Source organism: Pleurodeles waltl, chromosome 8, assembly GCF_031143425.1.
Source record: "Pleurodeles waltl isolate 20211129_DDA chromosome 8, aPleWal1.hap1.20221129, whole genome shotgun sequence".
In the NCBI taxonomy this organism is placed as follows: domain Eukaryota; kingdom Metazoa; phylum Chordata; class Amphibia; order Caudata; family Salamandridae; genus Pleurodeles; species Pleurodeles waltl.
Genome location: NC_090447.1, coordinates 1,192,613,290 through 1,192,629,836, shown reverse-complemented (window position 1 = coordinate 1,192,629,836; position 16,547 = coordinate 1,192,613,290). Strand labels below are relative to the sequence as shown.

The following is a 16,547-nucleotide window of genomic DNA, read 5'->3' as shown; positions in this document are numbered from 1 at the left end:
AGGATGTTCTTCCAGATCCTGGGGGCAAACACCCGAAAGGTCTGCTGCTTTGTTTTTATCATTTTTACACTTCGTAGTCTGCAGTGGTGTACAGAGAACCACCAGAGACCAGGAGCTTATCTGGAAGATAAGCAAGACAGTGCAAATTTGCAAGAGAAGCCTGTGGAGTACCATCAGGATGGGGATTTGGCAATGTCATCCCACTTTCAAAGCCAGATAAACTTTCTACAAGGATGACCAATAAGAGTCTGAAGGTACTACAGTGGAGTTGCATGACAGTTGGAAAAACGTTGAATATTTTCCTTGATGCTAATCTGCTCCAGAGGTGAAGTGAGACACCCCGTTTCTCCAACCCCCACGTCTCAACAGGTGTCTTTATACAACGTTGAAAACAGAAGGGCTGAACGGATTTGACTTATGGTTGAAGGAAACTTTAGAAGAATGAAGGTTAAGCAAAGGTGCTCCTTGCAAGCAGTGGAAACTTGATCAGCCAGTCACCCAAGCAGGGGAACATATGTATCACAGAAGTTGAAAATCGGTCACTAACATAGAAGAAGAAAAGTGGAAATAAAAAAAATAAAAAAAAAAATCTATACACAATCGGAGGGCAAATTTCTGCAGATCTGTACTAATAATGTTACAGATTGACAGACAATACCATTCTTCAACTTGATTGACAAACCCCATCCTGGAAGATCTGCAGAGGTCATTCAGACCAATCTTTCATCAATAACAAGATGCAAAGGCCCTCATTCTGACCTTGGCGGGCGGCGGAGGCCGCCCGCCAAAGTCCCGCCGTCAGGTTACCGTTCCGCGGTCAAAAGACCGCGGCGGTAATTCTGACTTTCCCGCTGGGCTGGCGGGCGGTCGCCTTCAGACCGCCAGCCAGCCCAGCGGGAAAGAGGCTTCCACGATGAAGCCGGCTCGGAATCGAGCCGGCGGAGTGGAAGCTGTGCGACGGGTGCAGTTGCACCCGTCGCGTATTTCACTGTCTGCACAGCAGACAGTGAAATACATGTAGGGGCCCTCTTACGGGGGCCCCTGCAATGCCCATGCCAGTGGCATGGGCACTGCAGGGGCCCCCAGGAGCCCCGCGACCCCCCCTACCGCCATCCGGATCTCGGCGGTCCGACCGCCGGGATCTGGATGGCGGTAGGGGGGGTCGGAATCCCCGCGGCGGTGCAGCAAGCTGCGCCGCCGCGGAGGATTCAATGGGGCGGCGGTACACTGGCGGGACCCCGCCAGTGGTGCCGGTCCGACCGCGGCTTTACCGCCGCGGTCGGAATCCCCATTGGAGCACCGCCGGCCTGTCGGCGGTGCTCCCGCGGTCCTCCGCCCTGGCGGTCAAAGACCGCCAGGGTCAGAATGACCACCAAAGTATGTGGGAAGGATATACAGTGAAAATCTGATCTAGTTAGTAAAAGTTTAATATCTTCTAGGTCACAGAGTACCTGAAGTAAAACCTCTAAATGAGCTACAGTACTGCTGGACAATTAAAAAATATATATATATATATATAAAAAAAACATGTTTTCTTCATCTTTGAAGAGGATGAAGTAAGACCTTATTGGAGGGTCAAGGCATAGGCATACAGCTGTCTATGAATATACCCATTGGTCCAGAGGGCTGTGGTGCATCCACTTTTTTACCCAACCTCAGATCAATGTTCATATCTTTAGTAGGAGCTTCTTGAATCTGAAGGAATGTGGCAGATGAAGAAGCTATTGGTTTATATTTGGTTGAAACATGCGCTTAACCTGTAGATTTCATGGATAGGCGACTGTCTAGTTTTCCTTTAGAGAAAGCTGACAAGAAAATGATCATTGGTGCTTCCTTTCCATTTTGCTCCTCAACTTGGCAGTAACAATTATAGTGTTGCACTTTTCCAGCATTTTTTGATTGCAAATCAAATTTATTTATTTTTTGTATGTCAAAAGGATGAACACATACAAAGCATTTACTGTACATGTCTTGACACCTACAACATGCACTTAGGAATTTAGAACCATACCAAATGTTTCATATTTATATATCGGAACATACAGATTGTGTTAGCTGGATGATGTATGGTGGGGATTGGGAGAGGGACCTCAGCTGTTCTACAAGATGCATAATTAGTTAACAGCCCACTTTCTTTCTGTAACGCAGATTGGCATAGAAATATGAAGGATAAAAAAATAAATATATTAAAAAAAAAATAATAAAAAGAAAAATTAAAAAAAATAAGGAACATTGTATAATGTTTGAGGAAGGACATTAGTGCCCAAGTACTTTGTCACAATAAGGCACATCCATCAAGCCGCTTGCAGCCTGGTCTATTTCTTTTGCCAATAAGAAACTGATGGAAGGCTGCTGCTTTGTCCATTGAAATAATTTATTCATCTGCAGAGTCAGAGACAAGGCTCCACAAAGTTGCTCAAGTTTCCCAATTTTGCAGCTTATAATCTGCCCTCTGCCTCCCCCCCCCAAAAAAACCTCTCCTATCCACATGTACAAGTAATTTGATTACTCACCATTATTTGTGGAAGATTCTTGTAGCTTTTTTTCTTTCGAACAGTTACACCATTTAATGCATTCAAGTTAACCCTTTAAAATATAAAACAGATCATATTAAAATGAATTCATACTGGCTCAGATTTTTATTCTTTGCAGACAATACATTAACTAGTCAAGAACCCTAATGATCCTTGTACCATGTCCTATCACATTAGCTTGCAGATCATGCCTGGTGGGGGTGGGTTGTTAACACATACACACACACCCCTACCAACCGTACGAGTTAAGGTAGCGGGACCTCTGAGATGTTATGGCATAAGCTGTCCAAGAGGTAGATCTTCCCGTCAAACTCCTCCCCGCTCCATAAAAACAAATAAGTAATCCTTGCAGAGCCTGCCACCGTTGACCTGAGACAGCAGGCAGCATGACATGTTACAACATGTGGGTTAGTAGGTCTACGTTAGTAAGTTCTGTTGGTCGAGCTATTTTTAAATTCCACTCGACCCTTCTAGGGAGTGGGCAAAGAAAAGGTGTTATGTTCAGTCAAACTGAATTAGCAATTAAGATGCCTTTAAATCTTATTCTTGTCACATTTGCTCTGTGTTCAGGGGCAGAGGTTAAGAGTAATTTTGTCTTCTTGCAATGCAAATACTTTTCCTTGTGACTGCAGAGTTGCAGGATTTTGTAAGGTGAACGGTCTGACTTATGGTATCCGGTTTTTGCTAACTACAACATTTATATAACTAAGTCAACTTTACAAACATGTCAAAATATATTTCAGTAGCTGTGAAAGACTTTGTACTTCTGTGTGATGAAAACACTATGTTAGTAGAATTAAAAAAAAAAAAAAAAAAAAAAAAAACACACACGAACACTTTACTTTGTGATGTGCAAATGAAATGTTCTCTGAAACAGAATTTTCACAGATTGTTAATACACTATATAGTTTTATCAGTAAAGCTGCCAGTTACTGGGAAGGTTTTTGGACATTCCTTGGAAATTTACTGTCAGTAAATGACAGTACGCTACCACATCATGCTTTAGTGATATATTTATTTAAATTGAGTGTTTAAACAAATTGAGAAACACTCCTGCCCTGATGGCAAAGCGATTAGTAAACTGAGAGGCAAGTCATGCATGAATCATGCCTAGCCTATATGTGGGTACAATTTAGTTATACATGGAGCAAACGTTTAGTGTATTTAAATCAAACACAAGAGGATTTTTTTTTTTTTTTTTAAAGCAGCACAAATGCTGAACTTGCATATTTGAAGGTGCACTTGTATGGAAGAATGAAGAAAAAGGCAACTGTAAAATACAATATTTGCCTAGGATCACACAATTGGAGACCCATTTCTGGGTCAAGTACATTATAGTTAGGTCGAGTAGATTATTCAAGCTACTCGACCTGCAGGTCAGGTAACATTTTTATGATTGAGGCCCGACAGTCAAGGAAGTGACAGGGATGGGGCAATAATCGGAAGTTGTATAGCAGGGGGAAGAAAGGAGAGGGGGAAAAAAAAAAAAATAAATAACACCTACACACACAAAACACACCCACACCCAAAACACACCCACACACAACAGATTTTCATTTTTGGGGAGGACACTTGCGCCACCAACCCGTCAGACATAGGGTGGACTTGTAGAACCTTGAATTCAAGTAGAGTAAGTCTCCCCTCTCTCTCCATTTACTGATCATATTAAAGGCAGTTTTCTACAGATCTCATTTAAGAGCAGACGTAGTACTCCATGTTGAGCTCTTTCAGGCAGTCTCAATAAGGAGATTCAACATCATACGACAGATGAGTGGCAACTGTAAAGATTATTACTTTCTCTATCCACTGAGGAAAAAAAATAAGGCTAAAAAAGGAACTTCACCCTCCTTTCCAGGTCATTATAGACCCACTAGCATTTTGAATGCCCAATTAGGGTCCCATTGAGCAGTTCCCTAGATGCTCAAGTTTGTGAACCTAATTAGAATGTCTTTTGCCACGTAGGACTCTCGAAACTTCAGAGCAACTGAATAAGAACCGAAAAGAGCAACAGGAGTAAATTCTTACCATCCTTTAGTTCTTTCCCTGGAAGTCTCAATCAGATCAGAAGGCAGACTACAAAAGCCAGATCCTGCCACATTGCTAACAAAAACTGTTTTTTCTAGCCAATTTAAAGGATTAACTGTACGTGAACACAAGGTGGCAGCTCGCATAATTTCTTGCAAAACCAGATACTGATAACTGGCATTCTGAACTGGGGACTGATTATTTGATCAATTTTAAAAATGTAATTTGAACATCGAAGCATAGCACAGTACCAGGGCTTGTGGATGCCCCAGGCAAAGCTAAATTGAAATATATTGCTCACCATCCCTGTGTCAACAGAAGCTAAAATTGCCACCTGCTATCTCCAAAAATCACTTTCAGCAGGTAGCGTAAAAAGATACACAAAAACTTTGCTGAGATCCTGCAAGTTTGTTATAGAGAATCAGGTTTGCTGCCTGGACTGTTAGCAATTACTTGTTCCTGTCCTTCACAATGAGACTCTACAGACAACTGCAAAGGAGCAACCCCCAGCAAAAAAAAAAAAAAAAAAAAAAAAAAATTATATATATATATATATCTCATATTCAAACAGACTCAGCACATGGGTGCCCAATATTCCATTGTTGATTATCAACCATCAAACAAGTTAAATATACAGGTTATCTTGGACTGCACAGCAGGCATTTTCTTCATTTAAAAAGGTATTCAGGGGTGCTTCCATGTACTAGTCAAGAATCTGAAAATGTTTAGACAACATCATTCACAGGGTTGGAGAGGCCTAAAAACTATAGAAGACAAGGCAGCGGAGATTGAGCAAACGCAGACTCTAGACTGCAGTTTCATCTTCGATCCTTTTTTTCTATATTAATCAGAGTACTCCAAGGTTTTAAGAGAGCTTCAGGATACAAGTCTTTTTCCAAGATGAAGCAAGACTGGCAACACGTCGTTTAATTTCAGAGATTCTCTGCTTAGCTTTGGTTTTCACCCATCCTTGCACCTCCGTTTTCTCCCTTTAGAGTTCCCCACCGTCAGAGGTTCTCCCTTGTTCCAGTGGTTTACTGGTTCTTCTGCTGGGTTTCTTGTGTCGTTCCGTTTACTCAATTGGTTCTCAACTCGAGTCTAGCATCTTGGGATTGCTGCCTGGTATCCGGGTCTGACAGGAGCTGGTTATAGCGAATTCTACCATTACAACGGCTAAGTCTCATTCTAGCGGTCTACTTATGTTGCACCCAGTCTAGAGCTCAATGCATGTTCTAGTTCCCAACTGGTGCACTCTACTTACCTTATGGAGAGTAAATCCTTTTAATTCCAGAGGTTGTTTGGTAAAATTCCTCAAAAAGTCCCACTTAGCTGTCAAGAATCAGTCTTACTAAGCTTAAAGATCCTAGAAAAGAGGTCAGAAATGCCACAAGAATAAGGCATTTGTGAGTCCAGTTATTCAGTTGCAACGGTGATGGTTTTTGTCTCAGATGGCAGCTTTCCGGGACTGTCAGATTTTGACTACCAAACAGCGACTGGCAACCCATAGCAGAACTTGCATACAATGGAGTTACATTGAGTTGCTCACATTCTTCAAGTTCATCACCAACCTGCCTTTCGACAGCTCACTTATTTTGTTACTCTCCTTAAGGCTCCATCTGTTTTTTTTGTTGTTTTTTTTTAAATTAGTATTCATATCACTAACAAAAGGTAACACAATGAAAGAAGTCGCAACTTACACAGGAACATACTGCAGATGTGTTACATTTACAAACTGTCATGCAAACCACTATCCAGGAAACAGCACATTAATGACGTGCAGCTCTGTTTTCAGCTACATTTGGCCATATCTAGTCAATCAGGATCTTGGTTATCATCTGGGGTTTTCTGCCTATCCCTCCCTTGTTGAGTCATATTTACAGCTTGCTCCAGGAGGTATACATTTAAAAAGCACCCCCCCCCCCCCCCCAATATGTTCTCTGGCCTGGACGCCTTTGGTACCTCATCTGCATATGTCCAATTAATCATTACAATATGTTAGATGCTTTACCATTGTTCTTTTGACAGGCATCCACCCCTATCCCAGTATACTGAAACTCGTTTCTTCGTCATTTGTAACAGAACTACAAACCTTCACACAGCTGCGGATACAGGTTTAACCAGACCCAGGATGCAGCGTGGAGGAGGCATCTCCATATTGTCCAGGATCATGCCTGCCAGTGCATCCCCAACATCATGCCAAGAGCTCTGAATATGGGGCACACCCAAGCTAATATATCTGATGTAGAAATTTAAAGTGTATTATACATGGCCTATAGTTAAATATCAGTCCCTGTGTGCAGCAGAACGTCCAGTCTCACAGCAGGAGGTAAATTACATCATGGCTAGCTTTCGTCAAAAAGCTGGGAAAATGTAACTTATGTGGCTGGTCCGATTGTTTGAAACAGGAGCTTCTGGAGTGGTGTTGTATGTGGGAGATGCAATGACTTTTTGTACCCTTAGCACAGACCCAATTAAGCAGGAGCAACTTAGGAGTTACAAGGAAGACAAAGCAACTAATTTAGTGCAATTCATAGTTTTACCACAAATACTATTAAGAGTCAGACTGGCCACCACATGATAGACCCTGGTACATATGGAGAGATACGATGTACAGAACTGAGGTTGGGGAGGAGGGGGGGAGCGGAGGGGGATTAAAAAAAAAAAAAAAAAAAAAAAAAAAAAAAAAAAGGAACTTTTTTTTAATAATAATTAGGCTCACAATTTATTATATGCACCACTGACTGTCAGTGCAAAACAAGATCATTCAGTTATCTCCTCCAGCGTACATGCTGGGGCAATATGCAAATTGGAGTACGTGCCAAGAACTGGGAAGAAAGAGTGTGCCCCAATAATTCTGAACAAAAAAGTTATCAGCTGCTGGAGAGCAGTACACTCCCTTTGAAAAACAGTTACTGGTGTGCTGGTTACTGAGCAAATGACACTAGGGCATAATGTGATCCTGAGGCCAGAGATCCCGATAATACAGTGGGTGATGAGTTCACCCAAAACTCACCAAATAGGGCATGCGCAGGAAACAAGTGTCATTTAGTGGAAATGGTACACACAGGCTAGGGCCAGAGTAGGACCAGCAGGAACTGTGACCCTGCATTAAAAAAAAAAAAAAAAAAAAAAAAAAAAAAAAAAGACACACAGGCCTCCCCCGTGCAGGATGAAGAGGCGTCAGAGGTAAAAGTCACTTGTGAGGTGGGGTGAGCCATTTGAGTCCTTGTCTCCAGAGGATAGGAAGCATGTATGGTTAACTGATAGTTCAGCAGTTTGTGGCTGCCAAGAGACATTGGCAGGCAGTGTCACATAATCATGTAACCAAGAAGCTGCTTTCTACTAAAGGAGAAAGAAAAAGCAGCCAGTATGCAGAATTGTATGCTGTGTATCGAGCCTTAAAATAAGAATTACCTGGAAAATGTCACAGTTATACAAATTCTTGGCCTGCTGCCAATGGGTTGGCGGCTTGGTTCCCCACGTGGCATGCACACAACTGGCAAATACATCCTAAGGAGGTGTGGGGCAAAGAGTTATGGCAGGAAATTTGGGAGATACTAGAGAAGTGGCAACACAGGATTCTGACTTGGTGTGGATGGCTAAATGGGCTAGCCAAAAAATGCAGACACCTGGGAGAGAAGGCCACTAACAGGTGGACAAAGCTTTGAAGCTGGCCTCGACAAATCATAAAAATTACACTAGACCTGCAGGTCTAGTATCTTGAATATTATGCTCGATCTAACTAATGTACTTGACCCAGAAACGGGTCTCAAATTGTGTGATCCTAGGCAAGTATTGTATTTTACAGTAGCCCTTTTCTTCGTGCTCACATGAGTGCACCTTCAAATATACGAGTTCAGCATTTCTGCTGTAACGAAACCCTCTTTTCTTTAATTAAATAACCTAAAAATGTGCTCATGTATAATAAATCTAGCCCACTTACAGGGTACAGATGATCCATGCATGACTTGCCTCTTAGTTTACCAATAGCTTTGCCATAAGGGCAGGAGTGTTTCTCAGTTTGTTTAAAACACTCAGTTTTAATAAAGATTTTACTTAAGGGGTGCCATTCTGGAGTCTGGGAGGCCTTCTCCACGGCCTCCCAGACTCCAGAATGGCACCCCAATAAACTCATTACAACACGTGAGAAAATGTCTCATCCAGGGCCTAAAGTAGTATGGCATCCTCCTCCACATGAAACTCCTCTGGCACCATCTTCAAAGTCATCAGCGTGATTCAAAGAACTCATGACAAGCAACTGCTTCCAGTTTTCTTGCAGCCAAGTTCAATATCTCTGTTGCTTCTTGGCCCACCCTCAGTCAGAAGGGAATTGGTGGGGAAAAGCCCACACACCGACGCTCACACGGACACAAAAACAAGCAGGACTTTCCCCAGCTATACACAACTTCCTTGTAACCAAGTCAATCCCAATGCTGTACCAATTTAGGAAAGAGCTGAAGATACACCTCTAAAGAATTACAGTGCGTTATTAGTCCACTAGTCAGTAATCAGCTACCGCTCCTTTCGCTCACTGTTTTATGAGCCTCTATGGTGCTCCACTGCCTTTTGGCAATGTAAAAACTATAGAAATAGCACATTCTTATGTGTATTTAGAGGCAAGAGACCAGAGAATAACTGGCAAGTAAATGAAAACAGGAGGGAGGTGAAATTAGAGGATATAGCCTCCGGCCTGTAGGAAAGCATATGAACAGACCGTTCAACGTAGAAAAGGTGTTCTTCAGTCTTGAAGCAGTAGGAGACGATGAGTTGATCTTCACATGCAATCAATTTGATCAGTTTCATTACACACAAGCCTACCGAAAATACAATTTTAGACTCCAGGCTTCATACGCTGGATCTCCTATCACATATGTGAGGACTGAAATAACGGTGAAAGGTAGGCTGGCAACTGGAAGCTTTATTTCGGGGTTAAGAGCAGAAATTATTTCCCCAGAACGTATGCAGAGCATACCCCCATGCACAATTTGTTTGACGTCCAGGTCTGCTGGTGCCTAACAGGTTGCTTTCTATCGCAGTGTAGTTGCAATGTCATGGTAAGGAATGCAGGCAGTCTAAGAACCCAGAGTACCTATACCTGGATCTTGCCATCACATTAGAAGCCGCACTATGAGGAGTCCATGTTTCCAGGGCAGACAAAAGAAAACATTTCTTCGTACTCGAATGAAAGACTTGCATTTGCCAGAAAGTGAGGAAGGTGCAAGACTCACAAAAATAATTACTTGTGGTGACTGAAAGGATGCCTCCTGGTGTTATAAACCATGGAGGGGTTACAAGCCTTTTTCTGTAGTTTAAAAGTATTAAAAATGTTCTAGGAAGTTACAGACTAATTACATCTATAATGGAGATTAAAAACTAGATATCAGGAATTTAAAATCTGGAGTAGATACCCTGTTAAAAGGGAGGGAGTAGGTGGTACCATAAGGTTTACCTCCCTCCACCCCTTACAGTGCCATTGTACATTTCCACCCTACACATTTCACTGTACTGTCCAACATAAGAACAAGAGAATGCGCGGAAACCTACAGTCTGCATAAATGTCAGAGCACACTCCTTCAGGATTGTGTGAAGTTTCCCAAAACTCGCAATGATGCAAATCTAAGACTAGTTCATTACACAGATTCACGCGTTTTTTTGTAACTCAGTCTCTCAGCCATAGAGCTAAAAGGCTGAAGCACGGCTCAGCACAAGAAAGGGGGGGAGGGGGGGGGAAGGAGGGAGGGGTAAATTCCAGACACTGAAAAGAATGTTGATAATAAAGGAAGGTTGTGTAAAGTGCTTACATTTTGCCACATTTACTGGCTGATCTGTGCAGCTTAACAGCACCAGCAGTGTAAGCTCTCATTTTGTGCTACAAACATCTTAGTAAAAGGATTCCCTGTCTAGCACGCAGATTTGAGAAGCTATATTTTTTAAATAATGGTCTGCAATCTTAACTACACTCATGCTTTCGTAGTTATTCTCCTCAAAAGTAATCACCCAGACAGGATTCCAGTTACATGATGTGGCTGACTTGTGCAGCATGGGCACAGCCCCAAGACAAGGGACTACCTTTGGGTGATGCTCCTCCTGTTCTACGGTAGGACATATCCATGTTCTATACACTGGATCATAACATTGTACTAGCCCAAGTTTACCAATTACATGGCCTTTCAAAAGTAAGAGCTCTTGTTGAAGGGTAGAGCACCATTCCAATTTCTTTGGCAGGCAGACGTCCAAAATATTTCACTCTGCATTCAGGGCTGGTTTTCCAAAGGAAGACTATTACATACATCATCTCCGAACCGCCACCATTCTGCCTGGTTAGATTAAAAGGTAACTAACAGCTGCTTATAAACAATTAGTCAATGTAGCAAAGGAGTCAGGAAAAACCTGACTTATGAATTACACTCGGGATCCGCTCAGAAATGTTTAGCAGGTGGTTCCAGAAACACCACAACAGTCTAAAGAGACAAATACAACCCCACATCGGTGTTTTTTTTTTTTTTTTTTTTTAATTTAAATAGCAGTTTCAGGCGTGACTTGAGAATAGACAATGCTCCCGAACACCACCACCCCCATGCGCACACACAAACACCCAACTAACCTGCTTTGGTGGGCAACCTTGATATTTATACGTGGGCCCCCAAAGGATGATTTCCTTGAAAATTGCTCAGTCTCTCGAGGCCTTTGATCTGCAAAAAATACAAATATACATGAGAAGATACATTTCCATTCTAACTTCTTCGATATGCCTAACGAATTACAAATTAAAATGACAGGGGGTCCAAGTAGAAGGTTGGTACTCTAACTTAGATAACTATTACTGATGCATAGGTAGTCATCTCCCATAAATTCCATTTGAGATTTTTTTGACAGGGGCTCACCTAAGGCCAGAATTGTATTCTTGGCAATGAATGCCATGTCCCCATCAACAGGTGGTGAGATGCAACGAAAGAGGGACACATGAATATGATGTAGTGGATTTATCTAAGACGCCAGAGGTTCCAGTGGCTTAATTCTGGTCATATGTTTTACCACTTCCTTGAAAAAGTAATGTAACGAGATAGTAGAACCAAACAATACTACGACTAGTCCTCCAACAAAGCCTCAGAAGTAATTTGTTGTTCTAAGAGACACTTTCGTACAGATTTCTTATACGACCCACTACAAGAAGGTAAGCGGAGGACTATGGCAGAAGTAGTTCAATACATAAAGCAGGAGCTCAGCTTAAGCAAGAATATCCAAACAGAACTGTTTGAAAAAAGGTGATTTATAGGTGCTCAAAGGGTCCCTTGAAAAACTCAGGAATAAAGGCTTTCTCCGAGTGGAAAGAGCTCACAATTCTTAGAGAGGAGTCTCTGGGTGGGTTTCCTATCAGCGTTTTAAAACCAGAACCACCTAGAAATAGCATGCTTCCCGATGACTTTCCTATTTTATGACACCCATACTCTCCAAAGTTGTTCATCTGTTTAGCAACCTGTTCTGTGACGGTAAGGGCTAAAAGCTTTTCTGGGGCCAGCACCTACGGAGAGTCTGCTCAACGTTTTGTGGGTGTCCTAAAGGTGGGGGAACAACAACAAATAAAATAGTAAATAAGCCATTTTAAACATGTAATCATGTAAACTACCTTCAGTGACGGCGATTTAACACTGAAGGTCACATTGTCATGAAGAGGCTCGTGCGCTCCATCCAAATGCTTGAGGAGACTGCCACCAAGAGAACTGCTTATAGACAGAAATCGCAGCCAGTCAGGATATCCCTACACCTACTTTAGGTGCATTCCTTTTTCTGCAGGCAGCTCTACAAACCCGACAATGTCTATTTTCTAAGCTTCAAGTGGATCAAACACAAAGCACCTGTTAAAACATCGCTAATTTAGGAGGCCCGCACGACGTAAGATTGTAAAGTATAGCTGACCGAGCTAACTTTTCAAGTACACACTGAAAAATGGAGGGCTGGGAGTACCAGTAATGTCTTGTGCTGTGAGCGAGTTCTCTACCTCGTTAGCCCGAGATGTTTCACATGTTCAACATTTACCATACACCCAAGTGCGAAATATGGAAGCTTGTACAGACAGGCAAACCAATTAAGTTCTAAAAGACTTGCATAATGTTTAATTCTGAAAAAAAGAACGTGACAAGCGCTTTTTATGGTATAGATGTTCAGTATTCGGGAACATGAGGGTTCTATGTTAGTGAAGGAAGATGTACAATCTATACTGCCACGCGAAAGAAATGATGTGGAGGACAGGGTCGGATTGGGACCACAAACAGGCCCGGGCAGCTTAAAAAAAAAAGTGGCCCACATGGGAGGAGCACGACCTTTTCCAAAACATTGCTTGGCTAATATCAGGAGGCTAATTTTTGGAGAAATGTGTGGTACATTAAGCATGTTAAAGCTTGTAGGGTCTGTATTATTGGTGAAGACTGGAAACACAGTAGCTGGAAAAAAAAAAAATATATATAAAACAAAAAAAAAAACACTGAGTGCTTATTGCAGTCTCATCACCTTGTACAAGGTTGCAAGAATCCCACTCCCAATCAACTAGGTCCTCAACCCTGATTATAACATCAATCAGAAATCTAGTACAAAGCCAAGAGGCAAAAGAGGTTCGGTCAGGATCCCTGGGAAAAGAACCTACAATAAAAAAAAAAAAAAAAAAAAAAAAAAAAAAAAAGAGAAAACGCAGCTCTGAAATTCGTTCTCTTGATGACTCACTGTAGAGGGGTTTCACAGAACAAAATCTGTAATTTTCAGTGGCGCTCGCCCTTGTTTCTGCCCCCTTTTTTTTTTCTTCTACTAATAATGCCGGTGATTAATAATAACCTATTATTCACTAGTATAATAAAAAATATGTCCACCCTTGCTGCCAGGCCGTAAATCAGTTTAATGGTTAACAAAGGCGCATGGAGGCACCTGCAACAGCCATCAGACAGATTGACCAGGACTAGCAAAGTCCTAACCTTGGCTTCTGGATACTGCCAGGCTTCAAGTCCTCCCAGTTAGTGACATGCTATAGTGTCACTGTACAAGTAGCCCTGGGTGCTGTTGTAATGACTACTGTACCTAGGGCTACCATCAGTCATGCAGTCAGCTCTTCCTTTCCCATCTCATCACATGAGAGGGTTTGGCAAGAGCCTGACTCACTGTACCCTACCTTATGACCAGATGGGAGAAGGTGCAGTGAAAAGGTAATGAATTTATAGCTATACCCTATGTATCATCATGCAGACTTCAACGATGTACCTCAGTTCTTGAGGATGGAAGAAGGTGTGTACCAGCCCTGCAAGTCTACCTAGTACCATGAGCTGCAGCACAACAGGTCAGGTAGCTGAAGGTAAATAAGTAAAATAAAACCCTGTGAGAGGGTGAGGGAGAGTGTGTGTGTGAGATAGTGTAACTAAGTGAGATTGAGTGAGTTGGGAAAAAAGTGAGACTAAGTTAGAATAAGAGTTAATAAAAGTGAGTGTGAGCTAGAGTGACTGAGTGAGGGAGAATGAAGAAGAGTGAAGGGGTAATTCTTGGTATATGATGTACACAGGCAAAATGCAGGCACATAAGCTGTAATTCTTGGAGCATATAGGACACCTGTGGCAAAAACATTGGTGCTGACATACTGGGCATAATTATTGGTACAAAGGGAACCTATGGCAAAATGCAGGCACTGGCATACTGAAGGTAATTCTTGGCATATGGGATGGGGCACCTTTGGCAAAATGCTGGCACATTAGAGGTAATTTGTTGCTGTTAGTCCTGACAGTCTTAGGGTGGTCATCCCCCAACTTTTTGGCTGTCTCCCTCCACTTTTCTGAGACTGTTTTTACTGCTTTTAGGGCTCTGCACACTTTACTACTGCTCAAGTGCATATACTCTCTCCCTTAAACATGGTAACTTTGGTTCATCCCCCAATTGGCATATTTAATTTACTTATAAGCCCCTAGTAAAGTGCACTACATGTGCCTAGAGCCTGTAAAATAAGTGCTACTAGTGGGCCTGCAGCACTGATTGTGCCACCCACATAAGTAGCCCCTTCACCAGGTCTCATGCCTGTGTATGCAGTTTCACTGCCACTTCGACTTGTCATTTTAAAGTACTTGCTAAGCCTTAAACTCACCTTTTTCTACATACAAGTCATCCCTAAGGTAGGCCCTAGGTAACCCATGGGGCAGGGTGCTATGTAGGTAAAAGGCAGGACCTGTACATATGTGTTTTATATGTCCTGGTGGTGAAAAACTCCTAAAGTTGTTTCCACTAATGTGAGGCCTGTGCCTTTTATAGACTAGCATTAGGACTGCCCTCATATACTTTGAGTGGTAGATTTTGATCTGAAAGGGGTTACCAGGTCATATTTAGTACGGCCAGAATGGTAATAGAACATCCTGCTTATTGGCGAGGTTGGATTTTATATTACTATTTTAGAAATGTCACTTTTTAAAAATGAGCATTTCTCTGCACTCAAAACCATCTGTGCCTTACAGCCCATTTCCAATCAACGTCTGGTCTGTGCTGGTCGACAGCTCCCTTGTGCATTTCACCCTGACAACCACCAACATAGGACACTCAGGGGGGTCATTCTGACTCCCGCCGGCCGCGGTAACCGCAGGGCCGGCGGGAGCCGCCAGAATACCGCTGCGCGGTCAGAAGACCGCCGCGGTTATTCTGGGTTTCCCGCTGGGCTGGCGGGCGACCACCAGAAGGCCGCCCGCCAACCCAGCGGGAAACACCCTTCCATGAGGATGCCGGCTCCGAATGGAGCCGGCGGAGTGGAAGGGGTGCGACGGGTGCAGTTGCACCCGTCGCGATTTTCAGTGTCTGCATGGCAGACACTGAAAATCTTTGTGGGGCCCTGTTAGGGGGCCCCTGCAGTGCCCATGCCATTGGCCACACCCCATACCGCCATCCTGTTCCTGGCGGCCGAAACCACCAGGGCTGTACCGCCGCGGTCAGAATGCCCAGGGGGAGCACCGCCAGCCTGTTGGCAGTGCTCCCGCGGTCCCCAACCCTGGCGGTCTCTGTTATGAATGGGTCTTCCTGGGCTGGAAGGATGGAGGGCCTGACACCTACATTTCAAAGGCCAGTGGCCTGCCCTCACACAGTAGACTGATCAACCCCCCCCACTAGGACCCTGGCAGACAGGACTGGGCTGAAAGGGGAACTTGTGCACTTCAAAACCACTCTTTGAAGTCTCCCTCAATTCAAAGGATTTTTGGGTATATGAACTGGGTTTCTGACCCCACAAACTCAGACACTTCTGGAAATACACCTGCATCCCGTCAAGAGGAACTGCCTGGCTGCCCAAAGGACTCATCTGGACTGCTTTGCTGAGAAGGACTGCTGCCCTGCTGCCCTCTGACTTTGCTGAAAAGGTCTCTGCCTTCCCCAAAAGTTCTCTCCAAGGGCTTGTATTGAGCTTGCCTCCTGTTTTCTGAAGTCTCAGGACCAAAAAGACTTAGGGCCTGATTACAACTTTGGAGGAGGTGTTAATCCGTCCCAAAAGTGACGGATATACCACCAGCCGTATTACGAGTTCCATAGGATATAATGGACTCGTAATACGGCTGGTGGTATATCCGTCACTTTACCGTCACTTTTGGGACGGATTAACACCTCCTCCAAAGTTGTAATCAGGCCCTTAATCTCTTCAGGAAACTCCTTGTGCGTCGAAAATCACTGCACCGCCTTCTGAAATGGATGTGAAGCCTGACTTGTGAACGAGGAATCGCCGCACAGCTGGTCAGAATGACGCAGCCCGACCTCCTGAGTGGAAATTCAACGCAGCGCCTGCCTTGCAACAGAAAAATTTGACGCATCGCCTACTGGATCGACGCAGCGCCTGTGCCTTCTTCCAGCATGACAAGGTTTTGCCCACATCGTCCCTGGGCGACAAAATATCCCTGCATCGCAGTGAGGAACCAAGACTGCTCGCTGAAAAACAACGCAAACCCCTTGCAGCGTGGAAAGAAACCATGCATTGTCTGTGCCACATCC

General features: G+C 43.4%; 1 protein-coding gene across 1 annotated transcript in view; it reads right to left on the bottom strand.

Moving 5' to 3' along the window:
• CKAP2 (cytoskeleton associated protein 2) overlaps positions 1 to 16,547 on the bottom strand; it is a 120,963-nt gene that overhangs the window by 96,868 nt on the left and 7,548 nt on the right. The window contains exons 2-3 of the mRNA XM_069205462.1: positions 11,164 to 11,251; positions 2,514 to 2,586 (exon numbers count right to left, since the gene is read on the bottom strand). Coding sequence (XP_069061563.1) covers positions 2,514 to 2,586; positions 11,164 to 11,251 — 161 coding nt within the window. The remainder of the gene's footprint in view (positions 1 to 2,513; positions 2,587 to 11,163; positions 11,252 to 16,547) is intronic.